The following is a 16,591-nucleotide window of genomic DNA, read 5'->3' on the forward strand; positions in this document are numbered from 1 at the left end:
CTTGATTATACTTGACCATTTTCAACCCAGGCCGAGATAATGTATTCAAGCACTTGTGTGCCAAATTTCCTGAAAATCGGTTCAGGCATTCGGTCGTTATAGCCAATTCATGGGGACCCAGCATCCTCTTACGGCCGCCATTTTGATGACGTCATTACGGACGACCGAGGTCCTTAAAAATTGGGGTCTGGGCGGTTTTAGGTTCAGAAACTTGTATACTATAACCACCTAAAATTGCAGCCTCTCTGCCAGAACTGAAATATTCTGCCACTATATGCAGCTATACGACCCCACTAACAAATTTCTCTTTAAAAATCATCTGTAAAAGAAATTACATTTACACAGAACAAATTATGTAAAGAAATGTTAACCCTTCCCATACGGGCAAAATCGTGATAGAACGGCAAAAAATTATAGGAGTGGTGCGGGGTGCCAGGAGAGGGGGAGGCGTGGGAGAGGGATAGGTAAGGGAGAGAGGGGGGAATGTGGGAGAGAGCGCAGCCATGAAGAGAGCAGGAAAGGAAAGTGGCGCCTTGGTACCGCGAAACATCTGGTTACTACTCATTTTCTCAAGCACCTGCTAGTCTGTCTGAAGAGAATGCGGCTATATCCGCTTCCCGTCCGGAACATCAAAAACCATAAGCGGATATATCCGCCACCCGTTCTTTTATCGCCAAAGACTTATGCGGTCATGCGGATATATCTGTCACCCGTCCGGGTAGGGTTAAGTAATTACTATTTTATTGAATTTTCATATTCAAACATCTTTATTCATCATAACGTTTAACAATGGCCTTTAACCGAAACATAACACTTAAAGAATTTTTTTAACAATTATTTATTTACAATCTGTTCTTAAAACTAGAATATTAAAGAATATTTTATAACAATTTAATTTTAATTTTAACATGAGTAAAATGTATAAACCAAATATGTATACCTGACTTTACTGCAAATAGGCATACATATTATATATATATATATATATATATATATATATATATATATATATATATATATATATATATATGAATTTGAACCGAATGGTGTTTTCAACCTTTGGGGACCTCAAAAAAGTAAATCGAAGTAAATCGGTCACGGGCCAGGCCTAGGTCCTACCATGAAACCTGCGGTAATAGCTTATTCCCCATATGGGAAATTCGCTAAAACTGTTTTAGATTTTATAAGAGATTTGCGATATTTCTGTTTACAATATCTCGAGTTAATTTAGATATCCAATCAATAAAAATGGTTCTTTTTACTCAGGTTAACTGCTATTATCCATTATTATTTATTACAGTACCCATAGCAACACATGTGTTACCTCATGCGTTACTTTATTCCAAAGCCCTGATTGCTTCTGCTGCTAGTGCTGTCTGCCCGTCTCACGTCTCATTAGTCCATAATGGAAAATGTCAATTTTGCTTCTTGGTAACATAACCTGTTGAGAAGATATTGTTTATAAAATTGTTAGGCCTAAAGAAGTTTTTCTTTTTAAAACATGTTAGGATATATTGAGTGATAAAATTATGAAATTATAATGCGATCGCGATGTGACTTAAGAGATATTTATTTGGACAATCTTGACTGTTGACATGGCTTTGAGTCTGCCATTGAACTGTTTTCTGCAATATTTATGTTTGGTATTTCTTATACCATCATGTTTTCCCTTTACATTAGAACCTGCAACAGTTAACAACTATACTGAGGGTAAGCTGATAATCTCAAAAGTGACTGTGATTAAGGTTAAGTACGGTATGCATTTGATTTTAAGTTTGTTAGATAAACAAAAGTTGAAAATGTTTCTCCCTAAATGACATTTGATAACTTACTTACTTAGGCCTACAGCTCGTGACATCTAAGCTGGCACTTGGCCGATCGCTACTAGTACCTATTTCAAAAACATTATGTCCCGTTATGCGGGTTGCATCAACTGTCCTCGCGACCCATCTGAAGGAGCTGAAGTACATAATACAAGGGGAGTCAACCCCGTGAGGCAGCGGAAATGTTTGCAGTCCGGTCTTTTCCCTACCTCCACCCTCCTCCCGCCTACACTGCCCGCGCTAGGCCAAGTGCCAGCTTAGGTGTCACGAGCTGTAACTACTAGCCTATGCAAGAGTGAAGGAAGATTGGATCGATCTATTCACATTTCGCTCATTAAATGCAAATTTTGGTAACAATGCTTTGAAAATGTTCTTCAAGTTTATTTTTAAGTTAATTGTTGTACTCTGAATCCTAAAATGCCATCAGGCTAAGTTATAACTTATGTGTTGTTTTTTTTTTATCAAACAACAGCCTGATTAGCCTCTGTCGGTTAGCCTAAAATGAAAGCTGGAGGCTGCACTTTAACTTAGTATCCGTCCTACACTCATTCGGATGAAAATATTGATTATTTCAATTGATAAGTTATATCAAGTTCAGTTAACCTAACCTAACTAACCGAATGAATAATCGATAGGGATTAAATAATCTTTATAGCCTATTGGTGTTTTTCATTCGAATGAGTGTAGGACGGATATTAAAGTGCAGCCTGAAAGCTAACCACTGTAATAATTGGTTACTAAGTTATTAAGGCCTAAGTTATGAAAAAATATTGCTACGGTATTTTTACCTCTGGAGTTTGCATAAAGATTCAATATTCCACACCATAAACTTAGGCCAAACCAAGGATTGTGGGACTTTCCTCGTTTCGTTATGAATCAAACGATACCAGATACTTTCCCGCCAAATACTCCAAATACAGGCATTGACAGGTGATGCCGCGGCTGTGGTCAACAACCTGACCTTGGCCTACTTGGAAGGGATTTGGCGTGCGACTCATCTAGTTTTTGCTATTTCTTAGTTTTAGTATTAGGCCTATCCTGTATATGACTTTATGTCCTGTCAAATGATGTAATGAATAAATAAATAAATATCGTTCGATTCATAACAAAACGAGGAAAGTTCTACTAACATTTGTAATAACCCAACCTAACATAACCGCCGCAGGACGTATTTTAAGGGTGGCCTTTAGATAGCACCAAAGTACCGAAATTTTCGACTCTCCGCCCAACAGTGTAAGGAACCATGATTTACAGCGTTCTAGACAGAGATTAAAAACTTGCTCACAATAGGCCCCTGTACAGTTTTGAAGGACTCGCATACCACAATATAAAGTACCGGTAAGCCTATTTCAATGTTTGTACTGTAAAGTTTTGACAAGTGTACATTTTTGTAAATAAGTTATATTTATTTTTAATGATGCATTCTATCCGAGAAACTTTAGTCAAAGAATAAGACAACAAGTATACAAGTATAATTATTGTTAATTGGCTTTTGCAGGATTTGATCTCTGTTTGGAATTTACTGAGCTTGAAAACGGGAATGTGACTTTGGTTAGCAGTGACAAAGGACATCAAGAGCTCCATTTGTCCTGCCTACATGGATTCTTCCTTGAAGGAAAATCTGTAATCAACTGTGACAATGACCTTTGGACAAAGCCATATTGTGTGCACGGTAATTTAAACAATTTTGATGTGCTTGGTTTTAGACTCTATGGCAAACAAGTCAGTATCATTGTTAAAAGGCTAAGAGAAGTGCCTAAAATTATACTGGGTGTTAGTGTAGTACCTTTTTTCTTTTTTAAAGTGGTCAATTGTTATGTTTCATTGAAAGCCGATTTGGAGCTGCTTACAACAAGTCAATGTATTTCATAGTGGGCCTAGTAGCATGGTACAAGACATACTACCAAGTAACAAGACCATGGTTTACACTCTGTCCCAACAAAAACATTCTAAACAATACTGGCACTAAACAAAACTAAAGAAACACTAGCCTAATGCAACTAGTAGTAACCATGATGTAAGTTTTAAAATTCATAAAATATTTGGTTGAAAATACCTGTTTTTCCATCAGCTGAGCAATCACAGTTTTGAATCAAACGATTTTTATGGTGTAAAAATTGTTTCATGGATTGAACTATTAATAATTATATTTAAGGCCTACAGTACTTATGTCTTCAATCCAAATAGATGTAAGTAAATACAATATCTATGGTTCACATTTAGCCTATTCCTAAGAAAATATCCTCTTTGTCTTGGACTTGAAAAGAGTCATTGTAGTGTACTGAATCAGCTGATACAATTTAAAGGTGTTTTCAATACTTTGTTTACATTGTTGTTTGTTTACGTTTGAGATAACAACATAGTTACTTGGTGTTTCAAATATAACTTTTCTTACGAAAATGTCTTATTACTTTACATAATTAACTCACAGTACTACAAATGGCGCAGTCTACTAAACGGACCGACGATTTACGTATAAATGCTTTTTGTATTACGAAACAGAGGAATCAAGAATGAGGATACAAAACGAGACTTGTTGCTAGGGAACCTTGGACCTCAACCCTTCAAGCTAGTATTTGACCACGCACGACCTGATCCCGTCAGTAATCTTCACTTTACAGGAGTTATTGATATACTTAAGAAATACTACACACAAAAATCCGCACCACTATCACAGCGGGTTATCTTTAGTCGCCGTTTCAGACAAGAAGGTGAATCTGTTAGTCATTTCGAATTTGCTTTGCGCGAAATTGCAGGTCTCTGTGACTTTAGTGACAACTTAGACGAACGGCTGAGAGATCAGTTTGTTCTGGGCATCAACAATGATCGCTGGCAACTTGAACTTTTGCGCTTACATGCTACGACAGATACTACATTTGAACAAGTCACAAACACCGCTACTTTATTGGAAAATGTTGACAATCAACAGTCACAGTTCCGTAATACACGTTCAGTCAACAGAATAAACAACAGGAACAAGAAGAATGCTTTCGAAACGATACCGTTGAAACAAGAAACAAAAGGAAACACTTCGAAACAAAACATCTTACATCTTAACAAGAGAACTGACTGCATTCGGTGTGGTTACAAGAAACATACACAAGGAACGAGCTGTCCCGCTGTCGATGCCACTTGCAACGCCTGCGGAGGACTGAATCATTTTGCACGCACTTGTCTTAAAGTGGGTAATGCAGTCATTATCAAAGGTAAGCGACTTAACATGTTAGAGGCAAAAAACTCGTCTTGTAACTCTAGTGTTAAATCTTTTTCTGATACAGATCAAATCCAAGCGATTAATAAAGGGTCGAAAGTAATGCTTTCAGTCAAGTTAAACAATCATACAATTTCAATGTTGTATGACCCAGGTGCAGCGTTCAGTATCATTAGCAGAAACATATGGCGAGATCTAGGAGCTCCTAAACTATTTCCCACAGAAAATCTTAATGCATACACAGGAGTTCTAATTGAAACTATGGGTAAAACGTATGTTTCAGTTGAAGCTTTTGGTTCCAAACGTAAGTTACCGGTAATTGTTGTTAAGAAAAACGATATACCTTTGTTCGGCCTAGACTGGGTTCTTGATTTTAACTTACCACTGCCACCTGGGGCTCAAATATGTACATTGTCCAAACAGCAAACAGAACAAGTAAGTGAACAGATTGTTAATGACATTGTTAACGGTTTTCCAGAAGTTTTCAGTCCCTCTTTAGGTACGATTAAAAATCACAAGGTATCTTTTCACATGGCTTCAAATGCAGCTCCTGTAGTTTCAAAACCACGGCCAGTTCCTTTTGCTTTACGGGAACCTGTGGAAAATGAAATTCAACGATTAGTAGACAGTGGAGTTTTAGAACCAGTCGATGCCAGGAATGAACCTATCATTTGGGCTTCGCCCATAGTAATAGTGGTAAAACCGTCTGGAGCTATCCGCATATGCGCGGATTTCAAAAATACTATAAACAAACATATGCTCCCCGATAAATATCCTATGCCTACATTCGAAGAGATCACCTCAAAACTTACAGGTGGCCAGGAATTCTCCGTCATAGATCTCAAAGATGCATATCTGCAGATGGAGGTCGAACCATCGGCACAACAGTACCTGATTATTTCTACTCACAAAGGATTTTTCAAGTACAAACGCTTACCCTTCGGAATCAAAATTGCCACCGGGGTTTTTCAGTGCAAGATGGATCAAGTACTGGCAGGCTTACATGGAGTCGCTTGTCTCCTTGACGACGTCATAGTCACAGCCCCAACGAGAGAGGAACATATCGAACGTGTCAAAGAAGTGTTAAGACGTTTTCAAGAATCTGGAATTTGTGTCCAGACATCAAAATGTAAATGGTTTCAAGATTCCGTTAACTATTTGGGTCACAGAATTGATAGAGCTGGTATACATCCAACGACAGAACATCTGGAAGCAGTGAAAAACATGCAATCACCGAAAAATGTGAAAGAGTTAAGATCATTTCTTGGGTCGATCAATTACTACAGTAAATTTATTCCCCATTTACAGTCCTTGTGTGTTCCATTACACAAACTGCTAAAGAAAGGCGTGAAATGGCATTGGAACGAAAACCATGAACAGGTAGCAGCAAAATTGAGGCATCTTCTTACTACAACAGACACGTTGGCTCACTATGACGAATCCCTACCTCTCATCCTCGCAACTGATGCGAGTGATATTGGTGTTGGAGCTGCTCTTTTCCAAAAGTATCCTGATGGGACTGAAAAACCTTTAGCTTTTGCGTCAAGGCGCCTTGATCATGCTGAGTGCCGATACAGCGTGATAGAAAAGGAGGCGTTAGGTTTGGTTTTTGGAGTAACTCGTTTTGAACAGTACCTTTATGGTAGACATTTCGAAGTTCGAACGGACCATAAAGCATTGGTTAAAGTCTTCGGTGAACATGATTCAATTCCGAAGGTAGTTTCAAATCGAATCGCTAGATGGGCATTAACACTGAGTGCCTATGACTACTCGATCAACTATCAACAGGGCAAAGATAACAAAACAGCCGATCTATTATCAAGATTTCCCTTGCAAAATACGATAAAATCTACAGAGGAAGACCAGGGTGGCAGTAACAAAGCACACCTTTTCCATTTGCGTTCACAGGATCTACCAATATCGACAAAGTGTTTGCAAGAAGCGACAAAAACCTGGATCAAAAGAAAAAGTTTTTAAAGAGGACGACAATGTATGGGTACTAGACAAATCTGGAGCTGGTTTCAAGAAAGGAACGATTGTGAAAGTGAATGGTCCTTACTCATATGTAGTAAATACAAATGGACTAAATAGACGATGCCACGCAGATCAACTTCGTCTGGCTTAACTCTTAGAAGAAGGGGGGACGATGTAGTGTACTGAATCAGCTGATACAATTTAAAGGTGTTTTCAATACTTTGTTTACATTGTTGTTTGTTTACGTTTGAGATAACAACATAGTTACTTGGTGTTTCAAATATAACTTTTCTTACGAAAATGTCTTATTACTTTACATAATTAACTCACAGTACTACAGTCATCATAAACACATGCACAGACACAAAAATATTAAACAAATACCTATATCCTATGGCCAAATAATAATAATGATAGTGGACAAATGGTGAAGCCAGCAGATTGTGAGTCACAAAAGTACAACAGGCATTTTTTTACTTTTTATTTGTATGAATTTGATCCAGAGGTTTTGCATGTTAAAACAATATAATATAAGAAACTAACAAATCCTTTTCCTGATTTAGAAGGCTGTGAGGAGCCTCCAATGTTAGCTAATGGTGAGATCCGAGTGGAAGGCTACAAGGATGACCAGCAGTATTATGCGGAAGGTGTTGTACTAGAGTACCAGTGCATGAACGGCTTCCATCTCTCGACTCTGGTCAAACGCAGGGTGTGTGAGAAGGGAAGGTGGACTGGCCAAGACCCTTCATGTGGTGAGTATCTCAGAATTTGGCTGATTTTCATTAATTTATCTTGAAGGGTGAGTTGTCTTACTGGATATAGAAGTGAGGAAGAGATAGATATTTGATAAGCCCATGGAGCCCAATAGTGGTAAAGTGCTCATCAACTTATAAGGAGTACTTATTAGAATGCTCATCCTTCCCTCATCTTTGCCAGTGTTTCACATCGTTAAGTAAAATTACTGAAAGTTTAAGAGATTGTGTGGCCCAAGGTGAAACAAACTCGCATCATGTAGGCCTATGCTTCATTTAGCATAAAGTCTGTGTCCTGGATGTATTGCAATTCATGTGATATTCTCTAAGAGGTATTGTTTAGTGTATAGTGTTTTTTGGTTCGGTATTGATTTAACTTTACTTTGTTACCTTGCAATAACCTTTGATGTCTGGCTAAACCACTTGTTTAAATAATAGATGTACATTATTTGTGTCAAATGGGTCTATGTATAACCATGTTTAATATTAAATTTTAAATATCATAAATTATAGAAGAAGATAATCTTGGAGACGTGGCAGTCACCGAAACACATAGTTTAGTCAGACATCTAAGGATATTGCGATGTTACAAAATACATAAGGACAATGCAGTTTTATGAGATATGGACTGATATTGATTAAGGACCAGGCTCTTACTTTTGATATTTTCAGAGCCTGACGGTTGTTCCAAGCCCAACTTATTGGTGAACGGCCACTTTGTCCCTGACTACGACATCAGCCATTACCCTGTCGGATCTTATGTACACTTCTCATGTGAAATAGGTTTCCAACTTCAGGTACTATATGAAACTATTTTCCACCTTTGTATTGTGCATAATGTTAATATTAGGTATTGGGTTAGAAAAATTATTAGTTTAAAAGTTTTGACTTGCTATTTACTCCCTTTACAATATTACAATCCCAACCATCTCGAGGCATTTTTTCAGTGCTTTTAGGTGTGTTAAAACCTAGTAAGTGTCTCAGAATTCGGCGTGAGAGGGATGGGTTCAATTCCAAGGAAATCTCAAATAATTTTAGGAGTTGAAGCGGTTCACTTAAAAGTTTTCAGAGCTATGATGACATATCTATAAATAGACATTGTTGATTAAAACTTGTGTCAATTTCCTAGTTTACTGGAGCTGATTTTTAAATATATAGAAATTCAAATTATACACTCTAATTTAAAAGAGTTTCATAAATAGCTTTGTGCCCTGAACCTAATTTCATCAACCTATGTTTCAGGGTGTACCCACAGTCCAATGTGTTGGAAATGGTGAATGGTCGCACACTCTGCCCCAGTGTTTAAGAGTTGTACAAGGTAACTAACCTTTTTGTTGTTTTATTCCTACCTAATAGTGATTATACTAACGGGTTATATCACTGGTGGTTTTTGATCAGTGTTAGCTAAGTGGTTGGGGCATTGACGTTGGTGAAGAGGGAGGTTTGATCCCCGACATTTATCAAAATATTCTGAGGTTTTTTTTAAACGGTTTTTATAAAAAACAATTACTGCTCCCTCCAAAGAAATGACACATAATAAAAAAAACAAAATTGTAACCAAACATTTAATTTTCTGAGGAAAAAATTTAATTTGCACTTTATTTTTTGGGTTTTGAATTGCTTCAGAAATGTTTAAAACTATTGTATCTATTTAGTTCATATAGGGAGTTGTACTTGTTTATAATTGATTTTCCTTTATAATAATAGGAGTAAAATGACTACACAGTATGGTTTCTAAAGTCCATAGTGGAAGTGATGTTTATTTACAACAAATAATAAACATAGCAATCACAGACAGCTGCTTCTAACTTAGTACCAAGAAGGCAATGAGGAACAAGATTACAAATAAATTCCAACACCCCTCCTTAATCTTGATCCTTCATTGGGGTAAGACCAAGGTCGGTCATGAAACCATCATGCTTGATTTTGCCAAGTGATTTTGTCAAAATGTCCGCTACCATCCTGGAAGTTGGAACGTAATTCAGCACAACTAGTTTTTTTAGCGAATTTCCCTATAGGGAATAAGCTATTACCGTAGGTCTCATGGTAAGACTTAGTCCCGGGACCGATTTACTTTTTCATTTTGATGTTCCTAGAAGGCAAAAACACCATCCGTTCAAATTCATATATATATATATATATATATATATATATATATATATATGTGTCCGTCAGCACGATAACTCGAGCAAAAATGATCCGATTTTGATGAAATTTGGTACAAACGTGTAAACCTACGTTTATTCGAACGAGTTCGCGAGCCAGCATGATCGGACCATGGGAACGGGGTTTTATGGGGGGATTTATGGGGTAAAAATTGGTTTTTCTCATTTTTGACCCTCAAAACATAAAATTTCCCAAATTTCTTCTAGACCATTTTGAAGAGCTTAAAAAAACAAATAATTCAGTATATTGAAGAGTTTTTGTATGGTTATTGGTTACGGAGAAAATTATAAATTAAAAATTCCCATGTTATTCTTATGGAGAATAAGTAAACTTTTGTAGTTTGCTTGTTTATGCATATATTTGGATCAAATTTGGCCAATCGATTTATTTTATACTAAGCTGTTAATATTTTACTGAAAAACACACTTTATTACCCTGTAGGCAGCAAACCTAGGTACTCGTTAAACCTAATGTTATTTGAATAGATTTAATTGAAAATCAAATCAGGCAAATGGAAATTCGCTTAGTCTGCAGGTTTGCTGTGGCGGGGGTATTTCTCTTGATTATGTCTCTGACAAATAACTGTTTATGAATTATATGTTTGGTCTTGTCATTCACGGTTCTCTTCTGCAAAATCTTCATTGCTGGCATGTTGTCACAATGCAAATTTACATGCTCAAGAAATATTCCCAGCTCTTCCAACAAGTGCTTCAGAAACATTGCTTGCTTGCATGCCTGAACCATTGCTACAAACTCTGACTCTGTTGAGGAATCAGTCATACATCTCTGTTTCTTACTTCCCCAAGACACAGGTCCTTCACTCAGTTTAAAAACATATCCCGTACAACTTTTCCCATCAAAGTTGTTTCCATGACTGGCATCAACAAAACCATGTAGAGATTCTTCATCAGCTTGCTGCTCCACAGCATGCTTCCACAAATTCTTATTCGGATCTTCTATTGCCTCTTGATAACTACTTGGCTCTAGATCCTCACAGGTAACCATGTAGGTAACAAAATCAGGAAACGTTTTAGGTTTTCTTACTCTTAGAGGGTACCTACTCCCAACATTAATTTCAACACCTTCCTCATCATTTCCCGAATTCCCTTCAGCGGATCCTCCAGTTCCAACATCGTCAACATCTTGCTCAATGTTGATATTATCAAGAATGAAGCTCTCCTCTTCTGCCTCAGGATTCCTGCAGGGTTCATCGAGTTTGGCGGTCTAGATGCTTACTATGGTCTCGACTGGTTGTATAGTTTCATCACCATTATTTTCTTCACACCCATTATAAAATAAGTTTTCAAAAAACTTGACATCTCTAGAATAAATCAATCCACTGGGAGACTTAGGATCGACCAATTTGTAACCTTTGACATCCTCACTGTAACCTACAAAAATGTGAGGAACACTCTTATAGTCCAATTTGGCCCTTCTCCCCTTAGGCACATGTACATTGCCTATGCACCCAAAAACTCTTAGGTGACTGAGGTCCACTTTCGATCCAGTCCATTTCTCCTGTGGAGTGACTCCGAAAACAGCTTTTGTAGGACTTCGGTTCTTAAGATAAATAGCTGCCTCCACAGCATACTGCCAGTAACCCTTGCTCAAATTTGAGTCACTTAGCATGCTTCTAGCTTTTTCAATAATAGTTCTATTTGCACGCTCTGCTACCCCATTCTGCTCAGGACTATATCGAGTAGTAACCTGGTGCCTTATTCCAAATCTACTACACACTTCTTCTAGTCTCGCATTCATGTAATCCCCGCCTTCATCTGACCTAACAGTTTTTACAGTCTGGTTGGTCTGATTTTCAACTAAAGTCTTAAACTTGAGAAAACAATCAACTACTTCATCCTTTGATTTCAAGAAATAACCAAAGGTCATTCTGGTTAAGTCATCAATAAATATTAGCATGAAGCGATTACCTTGAAGAGACTGAACATTCATAGGCCCACAGACATCCATATGGATTAAATCTAGTTTTGCCTCAGCTCTCTTACTTGGAGTGGTTGGGAAAGATTCTCTGGAGTGTTTCCCCTCTACACAGGGAATGCAAGATTCTGGCCTCTGATTAGGAAAATCGATACCCAAAGCCATCCCCTTTTTCAAAATACCCATGCTAACATGATTCAAGTGACCCAACCTTCTGTGCCATAAATTATGAAGGTCCACACTAACTGACTGGTCAACTTGAGTAGACATAGCCAAATTGTCATAATTTGGATCAATGTTGCATTTACTCTCTGTATCCAACCGATACAGTCCGTTTACATTTGTTCCAGTTCCACAGATTCCACCTCTTACTGAAAACCCATCTTTTATGTAAATATTACACCCTTTGTCATCAAAAACTAAAACTTGCCCTTTACTAGCTATTTTGCTCACAGATTGCAAATTTGTAGATAAATCTGGTACATACGTCACATTCGATATCACTCTCTCACCAAAGTTTTTAAGGTTCACAGAAACTTTCCCAGAACCCGCAGAGTAAATTTTGGTATTATTAGCGACAGTGACCTCTTTAACTCCCTCATTCGAGTTAAACGTTTGAAAACTTTCTTTACTTTTAGAAAGATTGTCAGAACAACACGAGTCTAAGTACCAGCTTTCAGGTTCTACCTTTACAGTCAGAGCAGTTATCCAACTCACATTTTTATTTTTGTTTTCACCATCTGACTTACCAATTTTGGAAAATGACCCTATCTTTGAGCTATTACGAATATTAGCTTGATTATTTTCAGGACAATCCCTTATCATGTGGCCTGCCTTTCTACATTTGTAACAAGTAGGAATAAAAGGCTTCCTCATCTTTGAGCTTTTATTAGAATTAGCTTGATTAGTATTTGATTTTGATAAAAAAGGCTTCCCAGTACTGCTTTTAAAAGTTGAAAATACTACAGAGGACTCAGTGCTATCCTTTTCAGCCATGCTATTTAATTTGTCTAGTACTTTACTATATTCTACTTTATCTGTACTCTCGACTGCCATCCTAAATGCCCTGTAAGACTCAGGCAAACCTCTTAGAAGTAGACACGCCTTCATTTCATCGTCTACGGGTTTCTCTATGTCAGCAAGTTGAGCATTGAGGTCAAGAAATTTAGAAATATACTCACTCATGCTGTTGCATACTTCCAACTTCAAATCTAAAAGCTGGTCCAGCAGAAATATTCTCCTGTTTGTGCTCTTGACTTCATACTGCTTTGCTAAAATGTCCCATGCTTCCTTCGCTGATATGGCCGTCCTGATATGTAGTTTTAGAGCTGCCTCCAGGTGCATGGCAATCTTGGCATGTGCCCTCTCATCTTTGTCTGGATCAACAGTTAGTGGTGTCGTCTCTGTGTTAGTATTTCGTGGTTCAATGCAATTCCACAATCCCTCATACTTTAGAGCCATCTTCATGTCAAATTTCCAACTGGCATAGTTGGCTGACCCTTTCAACTTAGAAATTCCAGGGGCTGATGTGGAGTATACAACTTTTTTGTCTCCCATCATAGTAATTAACCCTTAGAGTGCCAGGCGTGAAATAAAAGTAACGCTCGAAAAATGCCGATGATTTTTCCCAAAGGTCGCGCTAAAAATGCCGAGCGCGATCTGGCGATTTTTAGGTTAAAATTTCGTAAAAATCGAATTTTTGATATTTCGACCAACGAAAATCGATGTATCGCATCTAGTAACTTTCGACTCAATGTTAATATATGGGTTAAAAGAATCCGAGTATCCATTCGGTTGTTATGACAACTGTTCGATCATTACGAAACGTCCGGTCAGCCGGACGTTGGCACTTTTGGCTCGTTCTAAAAACGTCCGGTCGGCCGGACGTCGGCACTTTTGGCTCGTTTTAAAAACGTCCGGTTCCCCGGACGTTGGCACTCAAATGGTTAATAAGTGTTTATCCAATGAAATTTACTATAATATTTCTTCAAAAATTAAACTGTTCAAAATAGGCCACAGAGAACATGTTACAGTAAAAGTGAAACTGGGCCCATAACCACTTGTTTATAATTGATTTTCCTTTATAATAATAGGAGTAAAATGACTACAAAAATAAATTACTAGAAAAACTTAAAATAATTGGAATATCAAAAAGAGCTCTTAATTGGTTTTCTTCCTATTTGACAAATAGATCTCAATTCGTGGAAATTACCCATTTGACAAATCATAATAGAATTATCAAATCATCATCAACTTATCAACCAATTAAATTTGGGGTGCCACAAGGTTCAATTTTGGGGCCTTTGCTATTTTTGTGTTACCTTAAGGGCATGGAAGATACTTTAACCTACAAGCAAAATTCTAAATTATGTCTTTACGCTGATGATTCTAATTTGATTGTATCATCTAACTCTCCAGAAGAAGCTGAAATTCTTACATATGTAGAATTAGAGAATATTGGGAACTATTTCTACAATCATAACTTATTATTAAATTCACAAAAAACTAAATTTATAAATTTCAGAACAGCACAGAACAGAATTACAAAAGATCCAACAATAACTTACAACTCAAATAATATTCAAAAGGAACATCAAATCAATTTTCTGGGATTAACAATAGATGAAAATTTGAATTGGGATAAGCACACACAGAAAGTTTTAACCAAAACTAACTCTGGAATGTTCGCATTATCAAAAATGTCCTTTTATTGTAATTTGAAAACCCTAAAAAGTATATATTTTGCACACATTCACTCCCATATTTCATTCGGTTTAGCATTATATGGGTCAACAAAAATATTAAATATGGATAGTATTCTGAAGCGACAAAAAGAAGCTATCAGAATTATGCTTAAGCTTAAACGAGATGATTCGGCAAAAGAACATTTTAAGAAATTACAAATGTTTACAGTTTATGGGCAATATATTTATGAAACAATTCTTATCGCAAAAAAAATGAATCTGAGCAAGTAATAAATTCAGTGCATTCTTATAATTTTAGGAGGAGAAGGGAGTTTGTCCAGCCTCACAAATTAAAATTTTTTGAAAAAAAACCCTCATATGCTGGTAATGATTTTCTAAAATTTGTCCCTGAATTCATAAAAAAAGAAACGAACCTATCTAAATTCAAGAAAATTCTAAAGGAGCATTTAATAAATCTAGCATTATATTCTTTTGATGAATTTTTCACCTCCCATAAATAGAAATAGTATTTTTATTTTAAGTATTCTGACACTATTCACTGTACCACCAATGTACATGATTTACGAATAAAGATGTTTGAATATGAATATGAATATGAATAATACACAGTATGGTTTCTAAAGTCCATAGTGGAAGTGATGTTTATTTACAACAAATAATAAACATAGCAATCACATGGCATATAATTAACACATGACAGCTGCTTCTAACTTAGTACCATAGATTAAACATACTCCTCAAGTAGATCTATTACCCCCATGCTAAGCGTTGAAGCTCGGGAAAATTGGCGCGACCGCTGCGGTCTCTGGTGGATTTCTCTGAAACGTACGTTCTAGGCAGCCGTTCAATACTGCCACGCGGCCAATTCAGGAACTAGAAGTGTGATGGCGAGCGGAAGGCTGTAGCGACTGGCGAGGCGAGCGACGACGGGCCACTATCCAGACAGACACTAGATAGATACTGAAACTACACTTACTGTAGCCGAGTCACGAGATGGCAGTACACTTACTGATAGTACACTAGTTGCAGTGCGATGGTAGACGCGTTTGATAAGTGTACTTGATAAGCGTGTGCAAGTACCACTTTAAATCGTTCCAGCACTCACGCGACTGCAATATTATTTCATCTTGTCCCTGAATCGAGAAATAAAATATCCTATTTATATCTCGACACAATACCCTGTCATAATTTAATTTTTAAGTATATACACAAGTATGCTCTACTGTATCACCCACGCCGTATACAATTTGTTCTGTTCAAGTTATTGCCTTAAGGCTGACGGGGCTAAAATTAAGTTTGGTAGCAATGTAATAAAAGTGAAATTTGAGATGTTTATCCTACAACAGACTATTTTCTATGAACATGCAGATTTTTTTATCCTTTTAATTTTTTCGGGCGGAGAGGAAATCCTCATGGACACTCAAAAACCCGTGTCAATGAGTAGTGCCGGACTCTTACCGGCTAAAAAAACTCCGCATGTACAAAAGAATGTAAGAACAATTTTAAGAATTAAGAATTTTAAGAATTTTAAGAATGTAAACAAATTTAATACATATAAATAAAGTATTATCTTTAGAATGAATATTGAATTTCCAGTCTAAAATACGAATTGTAGTGAAGTCCCTCTATTTGTTTTTTAATTTCATGAGTTTCTCCCAGTGGCCACCATACTTGCCACCAGGCTGTCTCAGCTCCCTTGACATTGACTGGAGGGATCTTTTAATTTTTGCCAAAACAATTTTTTTGAGGAGGTAGATTCTGTGGTCATAACAATTGGAATTGTTGCTAAGCCATTGTGGATATAATTTAAATATTCTCCTCTTTGCCCTCAGCATTACATGCGTTGTTATGCCTACTTTGTCTATGTTAGTCTTCAGAGTCGCATTTAATATATCGAGTAGCATGTCCACCACATCCACTGTTTTGTCAGATGGGTATGACAAACTGTTGCGCTCTGCAAGGTATTCCTTGTTTTGGATAAGGGCTTCTTCAGAAGTTTCTACATCTGAAAGTGGCTTCAGAAGG

General features: G+C 37.0%; 1 protein-coding gene across 2 annotated transcripts in view; it reads left to right on the forward strand.

Moving 5' to 3' along the window:
* The window catches only part of LOC128985749 (sushi, von Willebrand factor type A, EGF and pentraxin domain-containing protein 1-like), a 67,383-nt gene that overhangs the window by 24,578 nt on the left and 26,214 nt on the right, over positions 1 to 16,591 (forward strand). Inside the window, exons 1-5 of one of the 2 annotated variants that reach the window (XM_054405595.1) lie at positions 1,414 to 1,710; positions 3,322 to 3,495; positions 7,572 to 7,760; positions 8,433 to 8,557; positions 9,003 to 9,078. In XM_054405595.1, coding sequence (XP_054261570.1) covers positions 1,596 to 1,710; positions 3,322 to 3,495; positions 7,572 to 7,760; positions 8,433 to 8,557; positions 9,003 to 9,078 — 679 coding nt within the window. In that variant the 5' untranslated portion in view covers positions 1,414 to 1,595. Of the gene's footprint in view, positions 1 to 1,413; positions 1,711 to 3,321; positions 3,496 to 7,571; positions 7,761 to 8,432; positions 8,558 to 9,002; positions 9,079 to 16,591 lie in introns of those variants that run through there. The other variant, XM_054405596.1, reaches the window with a different exon arrangement.

This window comes from Macrosteles quadrilineatus, unplaced genomic scaffold (assembly GCF_028750875.1).
Source record: "Macrosteles quadrilineatus isolate MER2022 unplaced genomic scaffold, UCM_ALF_1.0 Scaffold_2__2_contigs__length_208266976, whole genome shotgun sequence".
NCBI lineage: Eukaryota > Metazoa > Arthropoda > Insecta > Hemiptera > Cicadellidae > Macrosteles > Macrosteles quadrilineatus.